This window comes from Homalodisca vitripennis, chromosome 5, assembly GCF_021130785.1.
Source record: "Homalodisca vitripennis isolate AUS2020 chromosome 5, UT_GWSS_2.1, whole genome shotgun sequence".
In the NCBI taxonomy this organism is placed as follows: domain Eukaryota; kingdom Metazoa; phylum Arthropoda; class Insecta; order Hemiptera; family Cicadellidae; genus Homalodisca; species Homalodisca vitripennis.
The window spans coordinates 152,314,281-152,340,419 of record NC_060211.1 but is presented as its reverse complement, the minus strand read 5'-3'; the positions used below and the strand labels follow the sequence as shown (position 1 = coordinate 152,340,419).

General features: G+C 35.1%; 1 protein-coding gene across 2 annotated transcripts in view; it reads right to left on the bottom strand.

Annotated features, from left to right (window-relative positions):
- LOC124363037 (ATP-dependent DNA/RNA helicase DHX36-like) overlaps positions 1-26,139 on the bottom strand; it is a 59,009-nt gene that overhangs the window by 9,918 nt on the left and 22,952 nt on the right. For both annotated transcript variants that reach the window (XM_046818100.1, XM_046818101.1), the window contains exons 5-16: positions 25,646-25,799; positions 23,694-23,874; positions 21,511-21,706; positions 19,127-19,301; positions 17,504-17,652; positions 13,071-13,202; positions 12,395-12,606; positions 10,085-10,162; positions 6,865-7,051; positions 2,609-2,810; positions 1,346-1,534; positions 728-900 (exon numbers count right to left, since the gene is read on the bottom strand). In XM_046818100.1, coding sequence (XP_046674056.1) covers positions 728-900; positions 1,346-1,534; positions 2,609-2,810; positions 6,865-7,051; positions 10,085-10,162; positions 12,395-12,606; positions 13,071-13,202; positions 17,504-17,652; positions 19,127-19,301; positions 21,511-21,706; positions 23,694-23,874; positions 25,646-25,799 — 2,028 coding nt within the window. The remainder of the gene's footprint in view (positions 1-727; positions 901-1,345; positions 1,535-2,608; positions 2,811-6,864; positions 7,052-10,084; positions 10,163-12,394; positions 12,607-13,070; positions 13,203-17,503; positions 17,653-19,126; positions 19,302-21,510; positions 21,707-23,693; positions 23,875-25,645; positions 25,800-26,139) is intronic.

Here is a 26,139-nt window from a genome sequence, read left to right as displayed (position 1 = left end):
ATCCTGGCACCACTTTCGGATAAACCGATTCATTTATTAAAAACTCAAAGAAATTTTGTCAAATTGAAACTGGCTAAAGCAGATAGGCTAACTTATCTTTGCCGTTGAAAGTCTGTTGACTAATGTACCAGTTTCAAGATCTCGAATTTTGATCAGAACAAAACTGTTGTCACCAAGTTCCACTCCGGGACTGGAAGTTTAAAACCAACAACAGCTTAATATCTGTTGAATGAGGATGGCTGTCCACTACAAGGCCAAAACATTTCAGTAATTTAATTGTGAGAAATGTTTCGACACAGTGTGAAATGGAAAACAGAGGTGTCAATCCTGTATTTTGTTTCAGATGATGTGCTGCTCTGCCACGAGATGTGCAGATATTGACTTTTCTCCCCAGTGCTGGTGCATGTGTTGTGCAGTGATATGGTTTGTGCTTCTTCTGACCACTCTGGACTTCAGAGTGTACTTCATTTCTTTTTATCTACAATTTGTTCTGGTTGACTTTAGCACACTGGCCATATTAGTGTTTCCTTTTTGTGTATTCTTAACGTTATGTATCAATGTTTTTCACCTGAAGAGGAGGATAGATTCCGACTCTCGAAATGTAGTGTTCTATTTTTGTGACATAATGATGACAGATACCTGATATCCTGTTACTCTCAAATCATCCATCGTCAATAACATATTATAAAACAAAACAGCCAAGAGAAGACTGACACAAACAACTCACTTGAGCATGGAGAGGGTGTTAGGACTGAGGTAGTATTCTCTGGTGAACCTCCAGCCACCGTTGGTCTGGTTCTCTGCCTCCCAGCGTGTGAGGGCCTCGGCTAACACCAAGTGATCACTCTTGGTGCCCATGGCCAATTCCTTCTTTTTTCTGAAGAATGCCTTCTCTTCTTCCTTCAACATCCACACAGTCTAATCAAGCAGGTGTAATTCATAGTTTATGGTAAAAACCTGAGTGAAGCTTATCTAGAACTGTAAAATAACTGGAATCCTACCATTTTCATATATTATATCAATTGTTTCTGTTTTATGTGTGAACACATACACTAACTGACCTAATCATTTATACAGCATTTAATTAAATCTGCAACCATTCAGTAAGAAGTGAAATGAATAGACTAAAAAATGCACAACAACTAACAAAAATACAATTATAAGAAAAATAAAACGAAATTAACATCAAAGTATAGTAAAAGAAGTATTTTGCCAAACAAGAATTGAGGCACAAAAAATTATAATTTAATCCTTAATTGTTCAGTTTTAATAAGCAAAACCGCAAAATAGCACAGTATTTTTATACCTCAGGAACATTTCTTGAACTGGTTACAAAATGACTTACGATAGGAACTACAAAAGCGTCTTTGAAGCTGAGACTAGCAGCCACAGAGAACACAGGGTCTATCACAGCAAACAGAGCTCCCATCAGGATCATCTTGCCTGTCTGGGGGTCCATGGGCAGTTTGGCCAGGTGGTAGCCGAGGGGTGTCAGATGTTCATCGTTGTCCAGGGCGTTCAAGTCGTTCAGAAGCTGCAACACATACGAAACTGTCACAGGTAAAAATGAGTTCAGTATAATATACTTTCACAAATTAGCACCTTAAACAAGTGTAAATCACCTTACAAATAGCTTTTTTAATTTGACATCTTCATGAACCACATTGCAAAAAGTTGAAATTACTTATGATGTGGTTCGTTGGCTCTACAACAAATAACATATTCTGTCCAACCTCCTACATTAACTTACAGAAGTTGCATTAACAAGCATCACAATAGTTAACTGAAATCAATATTGGCATATTGCTTACATTATAGATTAGGATTTAGTACATTTTCTTTTATTGAAGAATAGTTAATAAGTTATTTTAATACGGGATATATATATATATATATATATATATATATATATATATACAGGGTGTCCCAAAAGTCCCACCCCCCATTCTAACTTTTGAACGGAATTAAACAAACCAATATCCTTTAGGGGATGGTTATATAATGACAAATGATGATTTTTGCGCTACTATCAGAAAAACTCTCTCTTAAAGGTTTTAAGAGTTCATGCTTTAGGTTTCAATTGAAAGGGGTTAAACACTGAGTACTTAGCAGCAATGTTTGTTTTGTTCAGTTCGATGTGTTTATATTAGAATTACAATGTTTTGTGAATAGCTTTAATTTCTCTTTGGTCAAGTTTCACTTTACAATCTAAAACACTGTTAACATTTAAAAAAGAAGACTACATGATCTCTTGGTCTACAGTTCATTTAATTTATCAATATGTAAATATAAATATGTCTGAAAAAGTTATAGAGTAATAGGAGTTAATTATTATTTTATTAAACTTAGACAAAGCAATTTTATTTATAGCTTTTTTATATCCAAACAAATTTTATTTGTTTATTTTTCTTGTATAAAATTGACATTTCACATCCTGGATTTTCTGACAGTCCTCTGTTTCAGAAGTCTCAGGAATAATAAAATAGACTCATAACTGATTAAAAGCAAAGATCAATCAAGTACTTCCATATGTGAGGCTGATTCTAAGCAACAAGGTATTACAGAAACTGGTAACCACTAAATAGTACACAGAACAAACATAATTTACCTTTAGAGATAGGTCTATGGCTTTAGGCTCGGGAGGATTCATTACTTTGGAGAGGAAAGGCTTGATGCTGCCTAATTGTAACATCTTGGCTTGCAATATCACTTCCTCTAGCCTGGTCCTCAACATCTCAGGTACTGGGTATGACTCCAACAGCTGCTCCCTGGCTTTGGTGAACAGGTGGTAGCACACACCTTCACGCACTCTGCAGGTCATAACAGATTACATTCCCAACTAGAAGGCCTTGGAGTAAGACATTTGTCAAAAAGCTGGTTCATAAGCTACCTGAAAGGGCGAACGCAGGTCACAGAATTGCAACAAACCAAGAACCGTGTCACGAGCAAGCACCGCTCCAACCCATTGCCAGTGACACGTGGTGTGCCCCAAGGATCCGTCCTGGGACCAGTCTTATTCATACTGCTGACAAACGATTTTGCTAGCTATATTCAGAACCCGAATACAATGACAGTAATGTATGCAGACGATACAACGATACTGCTCAAAAACACCAGTGCAAATGATCTTTACACAGACACAGCAACCGCTCTGAATAAAGCATTTCAATACTGTAAAGCAAATGACCTAGCAGTAAACCCCTCCAAGACATCCCAGATGAATTTCAGCAGGAAGAGAGAAGAAATTCTTGAGACCCCAGGCGTACTGATGGAAAGACATATGAAATTTCTCGGGCTAACCTTGGATGATAAGCTTTCCTGGAATCACCACGTAGACAGCATGTGCACGAAGATCAGCTCAGGTATTTACGTTGTGCGAAGGATCAAACAAATTGGTGGCCCCCAAGCAGCAAAAACAGCATATTATGCACTAATAGAAGCCCATATCAGATATGGCCTCATTATATGGGGAGGAACATCAGCTGCTAATGTCAACCGAATACTTATCCTTCAAAAAAAAGCAATAAGGGTCCTTGCAGACCTTGGGCCGCGGGAGTCCTGCCGAAAAGCATTCGAAACACTAGGAATAATGACTGTGGTGGCTCTCTACATACAGGAAGCCATACTGCACGTCGACAGAACAAATGTCCCTACAGGAAGAGACCTCCACTCCTATGATACCCGGCATGCGTCACAATGCATCCTGCCAATACATCGCACATCCCTTAAGGAGAAAACACCAACATATGCTGGCCGAAGACTGAAAAAACCTGCTCCCGCCAACCCTGGGAAGCCTGACAGGACTGGAGCTGAAGAAGGAACTTAAGAGGTGGCTGCTTGAGAGACCTGTCTACTACACTCTTCAAGAATTTATAGAAAACACCAACTGCATCAGGACAACATGAACATTTGAAGCAGAATATTAAGCCTTTAGTTTAAATCGCTAATTTTGTACCTTGACTATCACATGTCTTGATGATATTGTAATAAAGAATGATTGATTGATTGATTCAGTGATAGGTCTGTGGCTTTGGGCTCAGGAGAATTCATTACTTTGGAAAGAAAGATCTTGATGCTGCCCAATTGTAACAGGTTGTTACAAATGCTTACCAAGATGACACTATGGGAAAAACTTAAAGTGTACGAGTAGTTTGCTTGATTTCAAGATGGCGACATGTCGATTGATGACAAACCTCATTCTGGACGTCCATCAACTGCCCGAATTGACAAAAATATTGAAAAAATTTGACTTTTTGTGCTCACAGACCCTCGAAAGACATTTGATCAACTGTCAGAGATTAGTGGGTTATCTTAGAGCTCAGTTCAGCAAATTTTAATGGGAGATTTGGGAATAAAAAGGATTGCTGCCAAGTTTGTTCCTTGAATTCTGACTGACAATCAAATAGAACATTGTGTTGAAACATGTTGTGTTTTAAAACAACGGCTTGAAACTGATCCAGATTTCCTGTCAAAGACCATTGCTGGTAATGAGTCATGGTGCTATTGTTATGACCCAGAAACAGTCAAGCAAATGGAACATGTCATCGTCACCATGTCCAAAAAAATGTCGTCAAGTCAAAACAATGCTGATTTGCTTTTTTGATGCCAAGGGTTTAGTTCATTCAGAGTTTGTTCCCCCAGGTCAGACTGTCAATTAAACCTTTTATTTTGAAGTTTTACAAAGATTGTTCAACAGTGTTCGTCAAACAAGATCCGATTTGTGGCAGACTGGAGCCTGATTCTTCCACCACAACAACGCACATGCACACACAGCCATCTCTGTTAGACAGTTTTTTGTTGGCTAAAAAAGGCATGGTTCACGCACCTTACTTGCCTGACCTGGCACTGTGCAACTTTTTCTTATTTCCATGCATGAAAGGACACCGATTTGAGGACATCGAAGAGGTCAAGAAAAAAACGAGGGAGGGCCTGTCAACCATTTCTAAAGATAAGTACAAAAAATGTTTCGAATAGTGGAAACATCAGTGGAACAAATGTATTAGTTGTAATGGAGAGTAATTTTTAAGGAGATAAGGTTTTTTTTTGTAAACATTAAAAAAATATATAGCTTTTAAAAAATATTCTGGTTTCTTTTGGGTATCCCCTTGTAGATTACATTCAGTCCTATGTCAGAGGAGCTTTCTAAGCTTTTGGCTCGAAAACATTAGATAGGCTATATCAGGTATCGTAAGTGAACAATTTTCTATCCTTATTTTAACAATATAAATTAGTTATACACAATACCTAAGGATTGAAAATGTATTAGGGAAAAAATCATTTCTTGTTTTCAGTTTTAAGAAAGTTCCACAGGCTCATCATAACGATATACTGGATAATCAAAAAATACTTATGTATTAGCTCTATTTGTCCTCTGCTTGGCATTGGCTAGCCTAACCCATTCATCTTTCAGTGTGAAAATGTTGCCTCTTATTGTCAGCTAGAAAAACTAAAGAACATGAATGACAGAAAGGGCTTTCCAAATATTCGAACATTTTATAATACACTCCTTCCACACGCAAGGAAGATATATGAATACCACCTCTACATTTCTGGGGGTCACCTTGTTTAGCTAAATTCCTACAGTTGCTTAAGTTAGATTACCAAAGTAGCCAAGAGGTAACGACAAAACTCATAAAGAAGTGTGTACGATAGTATGAGATGATCAGATGCTGTGTCAACTGATTTTAAATGACAAGAAGGCAATACACATAATGTAACTATGGTGGAAGTTTGATTCGATGTGAATGTTGAATCCTCTTCACCGAAATTACACTATATTTTGTAGTCTAGGTTTCTCTGATGCCGAAACGATATAAAGAGTTTATTTTGAGTTTCTCGTCACCGACTTTTTAAAAATATCTTCAAACAAACATGACTCCAGATTCCAGGAATCAAGTGCGTGACAGCGTCAGATTCTAGATGCTGCACTAAGAGGACAGCTAAACTAAACTCAACATTCATATAAAAAGACAATGTTATTGGCTGAAATATTGCACATTTGAGACAAAGGTAGTGTTTACAACTACTTGGCTATGCTCACATTAACCCATTGCGGATCGTATTGTTTTGGCGCGTGGGCACCAGCGGGCACGAATTAATTTACGGTCAGCTGCCGCACAAACAGCAATTGTGCGCTACATCGTATCGCTCGCTATTGTATACTAGAAAATTCAGCTGTGAAGGTATTCATTCAGATGGAACATGGGCCTACTGGGGTATCCGTGATGTAGGAACGATAACACGCGAGCAATGTTCCGGGGTGGCAGGGATGATGTCTGAATCATAGTCTAAATAAAGTGGCTCGGGCGAAACGATTACAACATCCGGGCCATTGTCTAGACTAAACCCGCCAACATGTACGTCTGTGTCGTTTAGTTCCGTGTCACTAACCTCAAAAGTATTAGTGTTATTTTCAATAACAACTGAAGAAAACACCCAATCAGAAGCCCTAAAAAGCAGAGAGTAAACTCATATGAATGATTTTTCAACTTCGACATACAACTGCGATCTGTAGGATATTTTTAAAACTTTTGAAAACTCTAAACGTAGACCGTTGTTAAACAATCTTAGTTGACAAGTGATGACGATCGCCCGATATATCAGACATTAATAGAACTATTTGGAGGGAAACTTAAAAGCAGACCGCTTTTGCGACCTGAGTTCGTCATCGTGCCGTTAGGCCCGGCCGCTGCGTGACGAGCCCAGCTCATCAGTGATCCGCAATGGGTTAAATAAAGAAACCAATTAGCACAGAAACTCCACTTAGAATCTTCTTACAAACTATATTGGCTGTATTACTCCTCCAGTGTCAAACAATCGCTCCTGTACTACATTCCAACAAGCATCAGTTCAAGGTACACCCACCTGCCAGCTCTCCCTCTCCTCTGTCTGGCGTTAGCCAGGCTGACCCACTCCTCTTTCAGTGTTGTCACATTGAAGTTCAAGTCAAAGTTCTTCATCTTGATTCTTCCACAGTCGACCACATACACCACGTCGTCTATGGTGATGGATGTCTCCGCTATGTTCGTGGCTATCACTATCTTTCTCACTCCTAAAACAGTTGTTACATAGCTTGAGAAACTAAAAGGAAAGATCATGAAATAATGTTTTAATAATGTTAACTTGTCCACAACTGCAACTACATAAGCTTGCAATTACCGAGGTGTCCACATTAACCCTTCCCACGCCGTAGACAGATATATTAGAATAGTAGACCAAAACGCTAAATAGAGTTATATCCAATATTATAGATTATGTCTCTCTTGGAGAATTTTCTAGTTCATAAAAGGCCTTCAAAATGCCCGGTGCACTCTCCGTGCTTATTGCGGTTGCCAAGAAAGTATTTATAAACGACCTTCACTCTGCGGCAGAGGGAGGGAAGCGCCCTTTGCCTAACTCCGAACACTTGCTCATCAGTTCTGCGTCTCCCACAGAGCCATAACCAAACATATCCTTGGGGTGTATTAATGCTTTCTTTGTTGTCAAGAGTGCTTGTCGACTATGTACCTCGTTATTATTCTTCATCGTGTGGTAGTGTTGTGATTAGTTTGAAATATTTATCTTGTTTTATAGTAAAATGTAATTAAACTTTTCAGTTTAGTTACATTTTGCAATGAAATTAACATTTATTTGAAATAAACAGTATTAATAGTTCTTTATTTATTTCTATCAATACTTTTAAGTAAAATGCCTTGTTTTAAATTTTTTTGCTTTCACATTTTATAATTTAGTTATAATAAAAATTAGCTTTGAACTTAATGAAACAAAATATTTTTACTTGTCTTGGCGTTATAGGAAAGTTAACGGATTTATTGGTAGCGTGTTAAGGTTTAAGACATTGCATCGCTCAAAGGGAGAAACCTCAAATCAAATAAAAACAACATTATTTCAAAAGAATGTTACATTTTATTATCTACATAAATATTTTTCCATTATATAAATTTATATAAATTATCTATTTAAGTACTTGACTTAAGGCAGAATGCACTGAAATGGCATTTTGGTACTTTTCTCTGGAAAATTAGCACTTTGGTTTATGCAGAAATCTTTCCCCTGTATCTTAGCAATGTATCACAAACACTTGAGAGCATGTCTGTGTGATCGTACTTGCTGGAAGCAGAATACAAAAGTTTAACAAAAAAGACTGTCCAACTCATACGAAACATTAAACAACATTCATTTTTATTTATTCCTCTATAATTAATATGCTTAAGACCATATAACAAATTGATCCCTTTCACTGTTACATTTGTAACCAATAAATATCTTATTGCAATCTATTATGTTTTACTATATTTCCGGTTTATCCAGATATTTGTTTTTTCGGATCACTTCTAGTCACAACTAATCCGGTTAAACGAGGTTGTAATGTACAACCTGCAAACAAAACAAGTTTATCTAACTAGTGAAGATATTAAAAATATAACTTGAAAATCATATCATTGCCTTTGCTAGACAATAAGATAGTTACAAATGACAATATACAGGTATAAACTAATAATAATTAATAAGAGGCATCAAAATATTCAACATTTTATTAAATCTTAAAACAACTAAGACATCTCTATCAGAACAATAACTTTTATAACTTTTGTTTGAGGCCATTTGCTATGCTCATTTTAAAATTATTTAATATAATATTCCAGACTACTTTTGGAAATAAGTATGAATTTCTTTCATTCCCCCCCCCCAAAAAAAATTAATGCTGGAATAAAAGCTTTCCAATGCTTCAAAGTTATATGAGGGTTATTTAATAAGTAACGAGACAAATTACTACTGCTAAGGAACGGCTGAATTGGTTCATATGAAACTTGCAGGATATAAAGTTGGCACATTGCGATAACATCTGATCAGCTGTTTTAACATATTTTGTAAACATAACCTCAAATTTACTCAGTTAACAGTGGCAAGTCCACTTGAGAATTGTACAGTAGATGAGCAACGTGCTGTGATCAGAGTTTTAGATCGGAAGGTGAGAAAGGTTTAAAAAAATCCATGAAAGAATGTTAAAAGTGTATAGAGATAATGTTTTGAATCCATCGAATCTCTAAAAATGGGTAGAACAGTTTCAAAGTGGCAGTACAAAAGTTTCTAATAAGTAACGCAGTGGATGACCGGTCAAAGTTCGGACTTCCTCTCTCGAATCTCGGATTGATGCACTAATTCAGGACAATACATGTATAACTGTCCATAAAATTATTCACAACAAGCTACAGTACAAGAAAACCTGTGCGATATTGGTGCCCAGACAACTCACAGATGCTCACAAAGAAACCCGGTTACAGAAATCAATCAGCCGAAAGTTGAGAAATCAATATTTGACTAAAGGAGAAGGTTTTTTGAAAAGAATTGTAACGTGTGACGATATATGGATCCACCACTATGAGCCAGAGTCAAAATGACAGAGCCTTGAATGGAAGCATACGACTTCTCCCACTTGCAAAAATTCAGAACCCAGCCATCTGCCGGTAAAGTCATGCTTTCAGTATTCTGGGATTTTCAGGGGCTAATTTATTGTGATTTTCTTGAAGGCCAAAGAACAATCAACAGCCAGTACTACAGTGACATACTGGAAAACAAGATCAAGACCTACCATTCGAAAGAAACACCGTGGGCTCTTGACTGAAGGCGTGATTTTGCTTCATGACAATGCTCGTCCACATATGGTACTGCTAATGAAAACAAAACTTCAGAAACTGCGGTAGGAGATCCTTCCATATCCCTCCTACAGCTCTGACCTGGCCCCATCAGACTTCTATCTGTTTGGACTTCGGTCTATGAAGGAAACATTTTCAGTCAAATGAAGAGGTTAAAAATCAGGTGCAAAAGTGGCTTTGAGATCAATCAAAGGATTTTATGCCAAGGGCAATTACAAATTAGCTGGAAGATGGGACTAGCATAAGTGTTGCTGGGGGCTACGTTGAAGAGTAACCAAAGTTTTGTACTGATTGAATAAACAGTTTTTGACCGGTAGAAACTTGTCTCGTTACTTATTGAATGACCCTTGTAGTTTATGTAAGAAATGATTCAAACAGCTACATCAGTTAATATCTACCACTAACTAGGTTCCCTTACTGTAGCTAACCTCTTGGTGGGCGGTTGAACACAGACTTCTGGGACACTGTAGACAACATGGAGTGCAGAGGTATCACCAAGTAACCAGCTGAAACATTGGAATTTACTCTACATCATAACATGCAATCTCAATAATCTACGAGACACTTAAATATATTACTTTTAAATTTGTGGTTTACTGCCTACACTATAAATAAACTTTGGCCAAATTCATACACACCTACGGTGTGGCCTGAGTTGCAAACCACAAACTATAAAATTACGATTTCTTACTAGTTGAACGCAAAAGCAGAATTATTACCTGACGAACTTTGATTATGTTATTTGAGAATTTTTGTCAAAGAAAGCAAGAAAAGTGTATGTATCGTTTACTTTGCAATGCAATAATGGTTTTTCATTGTTTTCTTATTAAAAACATAATGGTGCTTTGAAATATTGAAATAAATAAAAATATTATTCATAAAAAATTCTTTTTACGAGGGTTGTCCATAAAGTAACCGCCGTTTGGGCGTGGCGCGATAAGTAGTAGGGGTAGCGCTGCCATTCTCACATCGGTGTACGCAGCCGTTCAGTACGCTTCTAGCTGTGCAAGGGAGAGCATCGTGCGATTGCGCGTTCTTTTGATACAACGTAAAAACATGAGCACCGTGATAGAAAATCCCGCCACGTGTGAAGTGCGTGGTGTAATAAGATTTCTGTGGTCGAAAAGTTACACAGCAGCTGAAATTCATCGTGAATTGAGTGCGGTGCATGACCCAAACATTACGAGCGAAGGTGTAGTCCGTCAATGCAAAGGGGTCATAACCGCTTCGCCAAGCAAGCCGAAGAAAGCTCGCCAATCTTTTTCAGCGAGAAAATTGATGGCTACAGTTTTTTGGGATGCTAAGGGCATCTTGCTTGTTGAATTTATGGAGCGTGGTACGACCATTACAGCTGCAGCTTACTGTGAAACCTTAAAACGGCTACGACGAGCGATTCAAAACAAGCGTCGTGACATCTGGTGTTGTGTTTGTCCATGACAACGCCCGCCCTCATACAGCTCAAAGAACGACAGAACTTTTGAAAAAGTTCAAATGGGACGTTTTTGACCACCCCCCCCCTACAGCCCGGATTTGGCTCCCAGTGATTTCCATCTTTTCCCGTACATGAAGCGGTGGCTTGCATCTCAGAGGTTTGCGAGTGATGAAGAGCTTCAAAACGCTGTAACATGTTGGCTACGTTCTCAGGCGGCAGATTTTTTTTAAAGACGAAATTTAAAAAACTGTTAAAAGATATGATAAGTGCTTGAATTTGTATGGTGAATATGTAGAAAAGTAGAGAAAAGCTGCAGTTATAACATTTATATAATAAAATTTTTGTATCTCAACTAGTTTAAATTTTATTTCAAAACGGAGGTTACTTTGTGGACGACCCTCGTAGTTAGAAAAATAGTCATAAAACACAAGATCTTTGGGGGGCCATTAATCTTTTAGGGTCTAGGAACCCAAGAAAGTGAAATTTGCAACTGTTCACCTTCACAAAAATAGATTGGCCACTCAATCCATATATTATACCACAGTAACTCTAACTCCGTCTCACTGTGCTTGCTTATTTCCCTCCAACCTTTGGTTTGGAGAGAGAAGTTACATTATTTCTGCTTAAATTATATGTACGCCTAATATCTGCAAACTCCTTGATTGGTCACTCAATCTATAAATTGAGAGCAAACTTAGTGCAATGTTGTATATCTTTGAATTTACTGTTGGTCTAGGAACATTTTAATCAACACATTCTACACTTTTGTTTTGTGTATTATTCAAAAGAGTGGACGTACGAGCATTGTAACTGACAAACTGGTCACTAAAGTTGACCAAATGATTCATGAATGCTGTTTCACAAACACCAATGTTCTTATTGATTTTCTAGAGTGTGGTGCAACAATAAACTCTGAGCGGTACTGCCAAACAAGCACCGAGGAATGTTTTCATAAAAAATTTTGCTTTTGCATAACAATGTCTGATCTCACACGGTAAACCGTACACAAGAACTCTTGAACTCTTTCAATTGGGAACTTTAGCTACTCTTTATTGTTATGGGCCATTCTAATTCTGAAAACATATGACAGATATCAATTCCGTGGTCTTTACTGGTTCATTTACTAAGACAATAATACATCATTTAGTTTTGTTACTGACAAACCCTCCTGGGTCAACATTCTATTGAGTCGATATCTTGTCCCAACCAAGTAAGAACACAAGTATAGCTCCTTCACCTTGTGTCCTGTCTATGTACTTTATCAGTTCAGTCACCAGTTCTAGGCTCAACTCCTCAATCCACTTACCTCGCTCAGACAAACCCTCCTGGGTCAACATCCTATTGAGAGTTGATATCTTATCCCAGCCAGGCAGGAAAACAAGTATAGCTCCTTCACCTTGTGTCCTGTCTATATACTTTATCAGTTCTGTCACCAGTTCTAAACTCAACTCCTCAGAATCCTGGTTGTACAAGAAATCAATCACCTGTGCGGAATAGTTCTTGCTGGATGTCAATTCTCTGAAATCAGAAGTTGATATACACATTTACGGTGGATCCACTCATTTAAAGGAATGGTCAAAACTGTTTATTATATTTAAGAATTTTTTTAGATTTTATGGTTTTGCAGCCCCTTCAGTAAATTTGACAGACAGATCCATGTATTGCATGCAATTAAGTTATCATTTATTAAAAGTAGCGTCTCCTCTTTCAAATTAACATTTTTTCACTAAAATATTGCTGGCGATAGAGTTGCCACACATGAACCAGCACTGCAACCTTATTACTCAAGGACCAATAACCTGAAAGGCTGCCAGAATAGTTTTGCAACTAAAACCTAACATCTGCTAAACTCAATGGTGGAATATCTGTTGAATACTATGTTGAATGATTTATTCATCAATGTTATCTGTTTATGTGGGAAATTATTAGACTTGTAATGAAATTATTTTAATCATATAATCATAAGATAAGAATAGTCTTACCTCAAGTATGGATGAACCATGCCTCTAAATAGAAGCATTTCCTCTTTTTCTTTGGGTTTCATTCTCCATTTCTTTGGATTCTGACCACGAAACTTCTGATATCTACCATTATTCTTCAGTTTTGGAATATACCTGAACATAGACAGTATCAATTTAACAGATTTAACGTTGATTAATTAATTATTACATTAACCTTTCAAAAAGTCTAGTTTCTCTAGACACAATACAGTTAGATGAAAGTTATCAAACATCTTTCAAGGGTTTGTAATGGACACAATTTTAGTACTATTATTTCTTTGGACATTATTTATCTGTACAAAGAATATTACGGTACATTAACTTTGGGAATAAACTGAGAAGCTGGCTACAGGAACACCCCCTTCTACACATTGGCATAATACAACCAATGGACTGGCTTATTAAAAAACTAAACTTCCTAAAATTAATCCAATAATTGTATTTTTTGATGAAACCGCAGCTCTTAATGTCCATGTGAATAAAGAATATTTTCTATTACCAGTTTGATAGTTGTAAAGACAGCAAAAGAAAGAACCCATAATACTGACGCCTCTTATTTTATTTGGCCATTCACAAACTTCCATGCTAATGAGAACTTTATGGACGATTTCCAAAAACTGTTTTAAGACATACATTATTATTCATAAATATATTTACTAACTTTTATGGACAGTTAAAATATAAATTATGCCTCTCAATTCTTTCCTTATCTTTAGGGAACCACTCCTACACTCTATTTCCAAATATAGCAACATTTTTGTAATACAGAGTGTGTTGATTATGGGTTTGAGATTTTGTTGTCGACATTTTCAGCATTGTCTATTATTTTTTTACCAAATTTGGTATACAGGTTTATTGAAATAGGGTTTATAAAATTTAAAAATAGTTTTAAAAGCCAACGCAGCAATTTCATAATAGCGGCTTCATAATATTTTCAAAGTTAAATCATTCAAAATCAGCAAGATTACAAAAAACTACAAGAATACTCAGTGTTTTGTATTTTAATTACAAGTGATATAGGATATTTCATTTTATTAGAACTTAACTACAGTTAAAATAGTTAAAAGCAATTAAATCTAATATAGTTTCTTTCTTTTTTTACAGGATCCCGGAACATCCCTAGGATTCATCAGCATACTTTACATTATATGCAGCTAATAACATAAAATGCAGTATAGTACAACCTCATTGACTTTGATTAATTGGACCGATACTATAAGTGATTATCATAATTGGATTATAAGTGAATCATATAAACGAAAATCGTGATAAACCAGGACTAAAGTAAACACACATAGATTACAGATAAAAAGGATCGTATTTGTAGCAAATATAACAGTAAAAAAATGAAATATTATTCTGATTTTACAGAGATTTAATTGTAGAGGAAATTTAAAAGGTAAAAAGAAATGTTGTTTATTATTTTGTAAAAACTTAAGTCACTTTTGTGTCACTATAGTACATTGCTTCCGGGAAGTACAATCAGGTAGACATTTTAAGGCCTTCATTTCCCAGACTGTCACTCAAAATAAACTCAGCTGGTCTGGCTGCACCACGGCATAAGAGTGGGTCATGACATCCATTTTCCAGTTCATCATTATCAGAATAATTTTCCTTGTTATCTCTGTTACCTTTAACCTGTTGAGGAGTAGCTGAAAGTTGTTCCAAAAGAGTACAGACGGTTATAGCTGTTTGATCCCAAAAGAGTATTGATGGTTATGACCGTCCATGACGGGGTTGCTAAAACAATCAATATTGCAACTGTTTATGCACTCTAGTGGCGTTCTTACATACTATTTCGACTGTGAAATGTTCAAAGTAGTTATCAGACAGATACTGAAAGCACATGTTGCACTAAGAGAAGAGGCCGCAGCTGTGACGTGTCCGTTAGGCGGAGCCCACCAGCCGCTACGCTTGTGTCAGGTCGCCATTTCCCCCGCCCACTACCAGTAAGGGAAAATGGCCGAAGGAAGCTAAAACGCTGCTTTGTGTATTCAAATACAACACGGGGTGAGCGTAAAAGGAAAGAAACTGCTTATGAGTGCACAAAATGTGAAGTAGCACTTTGTGTGTACCCGTGTTTTGAACACTATCATACGTTTGTAAAATTCTAAAAAAAAAACAAAATGTATGAATTTATCAAGTTGTAGATCCAAAAAATGCATTATTATGATATTTTGTAAGGTTTCAATACATTTTGCATGAAAACTACAAAAATTTTTTCTTTACTCCCTGGAGTTCATTAAGGATAATTTTGCTTACTCTAGTATACACTAGGTAGGATGACGGTTATAGCCATCAGTACTCCCCAACAGGTTAAAGATCAAAGCTTGCCGGTCATGCAATCATTTACATCTTCCAAATTTACAAATATCAGCCTCCCGCAACCTTACTACAACATTGCTAATGTTGAAAACCAAACATATGTTAACAGAAACATAAATTATATTGAAAATTCAACAACCTTGTTTTTATTCTTCAAAGAATTGGACACCATTACATTCTATTTAGTCAATCCAGATAGCCCATAGATGCAGAAAAATGAGAGCCGGATAAACAAGGTTATACTGTACTGGAAATTAGACCAGTTAACCCTTTAAACCCGAGTTCTTCAATGCTCCTTCAATCTCATTGACTTGGATTTTTTTGCACATGTGAAATTTATGAGTAGTACATAAATATTTATTGCATTAAGTGTATATGATTGTACATATTCTGGTCCCTTTTAAAAATTCAAAAGTAAAAAAATTATTATATTTTAACATGTCAAAGTTTTAATAAATAATGAAAGTATTTAAAAAATACATATCTAGTAGCCAGTGTTATAGGGACTAAGATAATACATATGTTATATAATATATTGTTTGCATCATTTATATACATTTTTGAATATGGTTATATATGTCCGGTTAGGGTACTGAGTTTGTAACTTCTGATGATATGTAAAAATGTTTCAAGGAACAATCTGTATATTCTTATTCCACATGAAATTTTGGAATAAGAATAAGGTTGTTCCTTGAAACATTTTTACATATCATCAGAAGTTACAAACTTTATATTATACCAGTTGTTTGGTATAATATAACCAGTGCTTATCAAACAATTAAAACAACTAAAAAATTTAAATGCTTAGCTTACATTAAAAAAATTATTTTAAGTGAGTTTTAATTATACTAATCGCAAAATATTAGAACTGAGTGCGATGCAACCGAGTGTGCGTTTCTTTTACACCACTGCTAGTAAATTTTTTGTACAGTACTACTTCATTGCTACACGATCAACTGTATTTTTTTAGTGTACAATGTTTCATTTTTGGACACATTAATGTTTATTTACATAGCCTAAGCTATACGTTAGCAACCATAATATTACACATTTAAAATTAAAATAAACTACATATCCAGACCATTTCAGTACATTTATATATCATAGGTATTGAAAAAACATAATCCTAGCATTTTTATCTGTGTATTTTACCCTTTCTTTTTATCTTGCAGAATACGAAGAACGGAAAAAGCTTTAAAGGACCTTTATAAGAAGTATATCAGCAAAAAACAACATTAAAAGATAAGACTAATGAAAAATATGCAATAGATACATAAATTCAACTTCAGGCAGTATAGTTTACTTACTTGTTCATTACATCTTTTTAAGTTTTACTTTTTCCACATTTTCTTTGTTTTCCGCAATTGTAATTTTTAGTGTATATGTACCTTCATCTCAGAAACCATTAGAAATACAGACATGACATTTTGTATGTATCTTTAGCCTATCATAACACAACTTTATACCAGAGGGCTTGTAAAAATATCAACTACAAAAGTAAACAAAAACTTTTATTTTTTAAGCTTTTTTAACATTATAATAAATAAAAAATCATAAATACAAAATAAAGTATATTTACAAAATTCTTGGATGTAAAGATGTATAAAGTCAATGTCAATACACGCAAAGTTTCACTTTTCTTCTTGCAAATTAGATTCAAGAATGTCAATAAAAAGATTATTAAAAACACAAAAACTAACTGAAGATAAGTTGCCGGCAATGAACAATGTAATAATTTGTACATCACTATCAGAGTTGATTTTATTTTCTCGTGGAGACAATCAATTCTGAAGCATACTGTGAGACTTTACACAAATTATGTGCTATGCAATTCAAAACAAAAGACGAGACATGCTGACTACACAGTTTTGCTGTAAGACAAAGCACAAAGTTTGTTTTCTCCAAGTATTAAATTATTTATCAGCTACTCAAATATTTTAAATTGTTTACTTATTGTATTTGAATAATGCCAAACTTCAGTTTACTCAAAACCTTACTGATAAGTCTCCAATTCGTATACATCCTGCATTGGGTGCTTCGTCAAGTAATTTATTTCTACAAGATGAAGATATACCCTGTGAGACACTCACCTGGTCATCTGCAGAACATCCTCTAGGTAGAACTCCTGTACTGGGAAAGTGAACCCAGGAATATTTACTGTCGGACAGTTGTTATAGTACTGAGAGAAATGATCCGCATTCAGTGTCGCGCTCATCAAGATCAGCCTCAGATCTGGCCTCTGCAGCAAAATAAAGACTATATATGAGAGTGGCCTAGTAGATGTTTACATGGACTATCTGGCATCAGTATCACATACTAAATGCTTGAGCTCGACTTGGTCTCCTAGGTACAACCTTAGTCTCCAATCTAAAGAAAACCAAGAAATAAGAAATCAACACAATAAAATCAAGAAGTTTTTATAATTACAAGAACCATAGAGTTGGGGTCTAAGCCTTTTCACAGGTTTCCTAAAACATGAGTACACTTTTATAAAAGGGAAATGCTTACAATACAGAATTCACACAGATAATTTTGGAAAAAAGTCGAATGGGGTTCTCTGGAGAATATCCATGTCGCTGCCCCAGCCATGTTAGAATTTCATAAGAATTTATGCCACAGTGCCATACTCATTTTGTACTAATTTGTACAGCAGTATCAGAATTTGTATCCAACATAGTACAAAGCTATAAACAAAAATGTAGTGGCTGGGCTATCAACATGCCAGCCTGGCCATAATGGAATTTCATTAGCTAGTGAACTTTATGAAAACAACTATGCCACGCTTTAGTAAATGATGGATACTAATTTCTACAATAGCACCAAAATTGATTTTTTTGGCATATGGAGACACAATAAATTCCTAAACATACTGTAAGACCTTACACACACTGTGCCTTGCAATTTAAAACAGAAAACAAAGCAGCTGACTTGAGGATTTTGATGTGAAATAAGGGCCATCCACATGTAGCACAATGAACTCAAGATTTCATTGCATCACTCAACTGAGAACAATGTGATCATCCTCCACACAGTCCCGATTCAGCACCCACGCCTGGTGACTATCGTGTGTTTTTACAACTGAAGAAGCGTCTGAGAATTAACGCCACAACAGATAACAATAACGTCAAAGTTTTATGACAATGGTATACAAAAGTTTGTTTTCCGATAGGTGACTTAATATTAGTGACAATTTTACAGAAAAGTAGATAAAGTGTGAGCTTTCATGTAAAAATAACCATGTCAGTGTAGAAATAGACTTTCCTTAAAGCACAAATCGTTTAATCAAAGTTATTTTTAGAACAATGAGAAAATAGTTATGGCATTCACCTGTTTTTAAGTTGAACCAAATTTCGTGACACTATAACTTTATTTGAAAAAAATATAACAAAACTCCTGGTTTTGTGGCAGTGGTACGTGAAAATATTCATCTAAAGTAGCTTTTTAGTGGTTTCCAAAATAATGTCAATACCTTGAACACTAAGTTACTTTTACTAAGGACATGTTTCATTATTTGGGTTAGTCATTGGTTGGCCTTTTACATCTTTGAGTATTATCAGGGACATTCGATATATATATATATATATATATATATATATATATATATATATATATATATATCAAATGGTACTTTACAAAAACATGTCTCTTATCTTTTACATGGATTTTGTTCATGACAAAGTGGCTACAGCTGTGACAGTCAGATCAAGACTCACCTTTGGTATGATGTCTTTCAATATGGTTATGGCAAAGTCACTGATGGTGTCTCTCTCATGGATTTCATCCAGTATTAGATGGGATACAGCGGTTAGAGCTGGATCTTCCTCCAGCATCCGCAGCAGAACTCCTGTAGTGCAGTATAATATGGATCCTCTTTTACGAGGTGGATGTCTATAAGTAACATAAACTTTCTGTGATCATTTCTCCCTGAAATCGTTCTACAAAAGATTCCACTTGGGACTTTATTTTGTACCTAATTCAGACTTTTGTATTATGCTTAGACAAATACTTCAAGAAAAGTAAATTGATGATGTGATGTTACTTCGTATGAAAAGTGATGATAGAAAGAAAAGATTTCATAGTTACAATTTAAAATTGCCAGAGTACTTAACTAAAAAAAAATCCAAAATGCGTAAACCCAAAAGTAGTTTTGTAATTGACAATGTAATTTACCAAGGAAAACTTGTAGACTTTGACTACTGGATTTTTGTTTGTTAAAACTTATCATGGATGGTAAAGTGCACAGGTTTAAATAACCCCAACACCAACATCAGGTAAAATAACCCGACATAATGTGTTGACAATGTTCAATCTCCTAGTCTCATTTACTCACCTGAATATGCACATTACTACAATAGATAACATCCACTGAAACATTATACACTTTCTTGTTCAAGAGATTTTTGTGAAAATTTCATCCTGTAACGGATTTTTGTCCTATTGATCAGGCAGGTTTTTTAAGCAAGGAAATTGTGGAGTATGGGTTAAATTATTTTTGTATTGAGACATTCACCTCTGGAGTGTTGCATTTACTTTCCATAATACAATAGGTGTAAGAACCAGGCCGAGAGTCGTGCACTAAAATAAAACACATTTTCTTGTCAGTTGAACACACACTTGGTCAGAGTCAGCTGCCAGAGATAACATGATATTGTATCACTATTGCATAATATCGCTTGGTCTATAGTAGAATGTGCAAAACAGATGTGTCATATATGGTTCTGATAACTCAACTATATTTTTTTCTGCTACAAAACGGAAATAAACATATATATTATGAGTTAGTCAATTGTTGTACGGTGGGCAGAAGTAAACTCCTTGTTACAATGTTGCTCTCCAACTTGCCATGTTTTTTGGTTATATGCTATGAATTTATTACTTAATATTTTGGTACATTTGATTAGTAAAATGGAACATAAATTCTTGTAACTAACAAAAATTCAATATAACTATTCTTCCTTACAACTTTTTAAAATTTTTTAATAGTTTATAAATTTTGCATAGTTACGGGTTTTTAAGTATACTTTCAAAAAATATATCTTTCTATCAAAAATTGTTTTGAAAAGTTTGTCTTTTTTGTTTATTCACTATTTAATGAGAAAGAAGCATAATATTTATCTATCTACTACACTCAAATGGAAAATTAAGTTAGAAACATTCTGATAAATTATTTAGGATATATATATATATATATATATATATATATATATATATATATATATATATATGATACAGAGTGAGTTTTTGTCCTGGCACACCTGGATATAATTTAAACGGCCCGAGATATCTATGTGAAACCTTGACCCTACCTATTAGGGGGGGTAAAGGGGGGCAACTAAACATTTTCAAATACAAACTCTTGTCATGTGACCCCTCATTTTAAAGGGAATAAAAAAAGAAATCCAATAATGCAAACTAGAGGTCTACGTTTATTTTAACAGATTTTATGACAAATTTACAATAATAAAATCAGTATCTGTCTTGTCCTGTTTACCGTAACATGAGTCAACACTAACGCAAATTCTAAAAACAGTTACCTGTTTTAATGTAGCAGGTGTTCAAACTGTTCACCTTCGGCTGTTTGACAGTGATAGGGGTTTGTATTTGAAAATGTCTTTAGAAAAGGAGGGCAAAATTTTCAAAAACTTGAAAAATTAAAAAAATATGTTATAATAGGTAGGGTCAAGGTTTCAAATAGATATCTCGGGCCGTTTAAATTATATCCAGGTGTGCCAGGACATAAAACTCACTCTGTATATATATATATATATATATCCTAAATCATTTATCAGAATGTTATATATATAATATATCCAAAGTTATGAAATATTTTACAAAATAAACTTTGCAAATTGCTCATTTTGGTCATGATATTTTTTATATATATTTTCATATATTACAAAACTTTAGTGACAATGAAAAACATGGTTTTGTTGTGGTGTTCAATAAGTCTGTTAAGGATCTAGAGTATAATATCTAGCACGAAAAATTGATATAACCATGGATTTTTAAGACATGGAACTTAAAAAATGTCTTTAAACATTGACACATGTTGTTTAAACAAACACACATTAAACATTATGCATACATGTAAACTTACGACTCAAGCCGGATGGTGTAGCCAACAGCCCCATCATCGCCCACTGTTTCGTTCCGCTCGTCCGCCACCCTCTCAGCCACACTGATGGCTGATATACGTCGAGGCTGAGTACAGACGACATGGCACATGGAGCCTCGCCCACGCTCTATCTCATTGTCAAGGATGAACTGAGCTACTTGCGTTGTCTTACCACAACCTGTAACAGAAATGTGTTCTTGTCAAGAAAATCAAGCACAATGCCCACAGCCCCACCATCGCCCACTGTCTCGTTCCGCTCATCCGCCACACTAATGGCTCATATACGCTGGGGCTAAGTACAGATGAGATGGCACATAGAACCTCGCCCTCGCTCTATCTCATTGTCCAGGATGAACTGAGCTACTTGCGTCATCTTACCACAACCTGTAACGCAAATGTGTTCTTGTCAAGAAAATCAATCACAATGCCTACAGGCCCACCATCGCCTAGTGTCTTTTTCCGCTCTTCAACCACCCTCTTCACCACACTGATTGCTGATATACACCAAGGCTGTTACTTGCATTCTCCTTATCACAAATGTTTTCTTGTCAAAACAATAATGCACATTCTTGGACCAATTTAGTTTAGTGCATTTAATTTACAAAACACGATACTGTAATTACAATGTTACATATCTGTAATGTGAACAACAATAAGTAAGTTATATTCTACTATATGACACATTTGGAAGAATACAATCACCACCCATCATTAGCTATAAACAGTTTTATATAGACATATCGTACACTCTCCTCGTTAGTTGTATGAATAAAATAAAATATTAAAACCTTTGATTAGCATCTCAAATTTCAAACTTTTCGTACACTCCTAAAATTATTATGAAAATTGTAATGAATGAACTGATTTTATTCTTAGTAACAAGAACAAAAATTTTTTGAACATTCAAGAACCAAGAGCACAAATGCTCAATGGCAACCAAGTGAAATGAACCATTTAATGTGCATCAACACATTAAAATCTATCTCCATGAACTAACAAGATAATATACCATACTTCCGCCTAATGTTAAACTGGAGACTGACAGAAGGCACAGGTTATAACAGAGAAACAAAAACTGACAGGAAAAAAAGCTAATTCCATTTTCTCATTAACCCTAGAAGTGGCAGGCGCTGGATATACGGCGCGGTCGGCCGTCGTCTAAGTGGCAGCGCCGGAATTCCGGCCCGATTACGTTGCGTCGCATTATGTTATTTTTTAAGGAGTAAATGTAATCTGATTGTGATAAAAATCATATATTTGGAAAGATAAAGAATCATACTTTACAATGATAACGTATTTTATTAGGTTTTATACTATTTATAGATATCCTCTATGGATATACATAAACAGTTGTGCAGCAGACATCTGGCCCGCCCGCACAACATCTGTTTACTTTCTATTGTTGTTCCAAGTACATAGTTTGGAGTTTATTTCAGCTAGTTATTACTTATGAGCTAAATAATAGTATATTACACATATTTTTGTAAATAATTTGTGATAAAATGAGTGAAATCTTTAGAGATAGATCAAGTGACTTGAGAGAACTGCTATTCAAACTGCTTGAGGAGCTGAATACTACACTTGTATATATTGTAAATATAGGTATGTAACATCAATGCGTTTTATATTTATTTTTTAGTTGATTTATAACCAAAATGATTTTTAGGGTATTGAATACATTATATGTCAACATGTATAAATCGGCTTTATGTCTTACCCTTGTGCATAAAAAATAAGTGCTTTGGTCAATTTCCGTAAAAAAACACAAAAAGTGTAAATATGGATTTTAAAAGTCATACAAAATATTATATATTTCTGATATCACCAATAAATTCTAGATAAAATGTATATATTAGAATTGTTTTTTTATACGCTTGAAGTCAAGTACAAAACGGAATCCGAGGATAAAATTTAATTTTTTACTTTTTTAAATCTTTTTGCCGCATCAAAAATTTATGACATGAAAAATATTTGTTTTTCTGTAGAACATGTTTTTCTGTGTTCTTTTATAAAAAAAATTATGTATAATATGTTAAGTTTGGAGCATTAGTTGAGGAAGTAATATATATTAGAAAAATACACGAACAGTTGGCCTAAAACACCGTGCCACTACAGAGAATTTACAATGCCACCTCTAGGGTTAAAACAAATCTAATAACACTGACCAGTTTCACCACTGATGACAATGATCTGGTTGTTTTCGATCATATGCAGCAGCTCCTCTCGTTTCTCCCAAGCTGGCAACTTTCTCCGGAACTCTTGCATCTCTAGATACTGCTCACTGCTCTGCTTCTCCCTCAGGTCTTCCAGCAGCTCTCTGTCCAGCTCTCGTTCCCTCGACAGTTTCTGTAAAGCAAACAAATAACCGTCACATCTCTAATCCCATGATCGATACACTTTCATGGTTCATCATTTCATCAAACTTGGTCTGATGGCAGATCATGTTGGATTGGTGTTTGATTGTGTGGTGACGCATGATACACACTGTACCAAGTTGGCCAAATCTCTGACTTAAACATCAGCCGTAAACATGTGGAAACCATGTTTGTACTGTGTTAGTGCTTTGTGCGGCTGACCAGGTTCGATAGTGTATGAATTATTGCAGACCAAACTGTGGTTTGGTCAGACCGAGTTGGATATTGTATGGAGGACATCACTTGTGCGTGCCTCCAAACCGCTTTCTGTTAAGCTCTCGTTTCTTTTACAGTTTCTGTACAGTAAAGATATAAGTTTTACCTCTCCAACTTATTCCTACATGTCTCCTGGAAGCTTTCTGTTCAATTTTTGTTCCCTTGACAGCTTCTGTAGAAGACACATGTAACTATTACCTCTTTAGTGGACAATTTTTATTTTCCGCAAATCCTCCAGTTCTCGTTTTCTTGAAAGTTTCTACAGGAAACACATAACTTTGATGAACCTTAGTTAAATGTGTAAGATATCAATGTTTGTTTGATGGTTGATAAGCATAAGTAGAATATTCATATATTAAAAATTTAGCACCACATTTTTTTTAAGTTGATGTGTAAGATAATTTTTAAGTTTAAGATATTTTTAGCATAGAGTTTTAAGGAAACTAAAACTGATCCAATGGTTTTTTTTCCTAGCAGTGAAATCCATATATAAAAATGTGAGAGATTAGGTCAAGAGTTTTGTGAGCTTTCTTGTTAAACTTGTTACACTAATATTTTGAAATTCACATACTTTTCCACCTTTGTTAATTTGGGTGTAAAGTATTATTTGTGCTCTTATCTTCTGTGCAGTGCATTACTTGGATTAATCTCTCCTGTCTGGACTTAATGGTGTTCGTCTATCAGTCAGGTACCATTTATACTTTCGAGTGGCAGCCCATTGCTTAATTTATAAGTTTTTTTAGTGTATTAGGGATTTTTACACCTAAAGAAGAGGGTAGATTAAAATTCTTAAAACATAGTGTTATATTTATTGTAACTTATAACGATGGCAAATGTCTGAAATCCTACTACCCTTTCAAATCAACCTTCATCAATAATAATACACTTTAGACAAAGCATATGGTTAATATTAAAACATATACATTTAAACTTTTGGAAGTTATAAATGGTGAACATGAATAATCCAGTGAGAAGCATTGTTTTAGATAAATGTGTCTCAACAGAATTTCTTTACACTTTGATAACAGTATTTTTGAAGATGGGAAACTAACATTTACAATGAATATCAAAGTCAAATCGTTTATTGCGTAAACATGTTAGCATGTATAGCAAATGTCTAGGAATTTAAATTAAAATAATTTTGTCATTCATACCACAATAACCATTCAGACATACAGTTTTTGCATTCTTTCAGTCTCATTCAAACGCCAATTCTACCCACTTCCAACGTCGGGGTCAGTCTTGTAAATAATTATCAGTCTCCCAGTTGTGTACCATAAATTCGCCGACATTATAAAATGCCTTTTTTAACGCTTTGGGTGTTGGGGCAATTTTGATAGAATATAAATCATGCTGTACGATCATTACTGGTGGACTAATGAGTCTAAATGTAGTCTGTACAATAGTACAACAAAAGGTTTCGTCGTCTTTGTGTTCAAAGTGAAACAAATCATTACCAAAGATGAAGATACTATTGTACTACTCACAGATTTCATCTGCAGGGCATTGTCCACGTTTTTACTCATGCTCCCAGTGATGCTGCGCAGAAACAGTCTCTTGAAAGCACTCTCTTCCAGGTGTTTATACTTGTCACCAATCGTCATTGGCTTCTCATCTTCCAATGGTTCTTTTTTTATCTCTCTGAAAAATATATTTAAAATTGAAAGGTCCAATATGCTTTGCACACAGCAAAGAGAACAGAAAACCTGCCAGTTTATCATTAAGTTAAAACAATTTAGAAAGATATTTTTGTGCTTGTTCACCAACCACTTATTCAAATTGCAACTCTATTTTCATGAATACCTCTCGAAAGATGAAATTCTATCAGTAATAAGGGTGATCAATAATAAACGCAGAGACTCCTAAAACTTTTATGAAAAAGATGGCAGAACTGCTCATTTACATTTTTACATACACTTGTTTAAAATCTAGGTTACACGCTGTCTGAATTTTGGTACAGTATTAAGGATGAGTGTCTGAT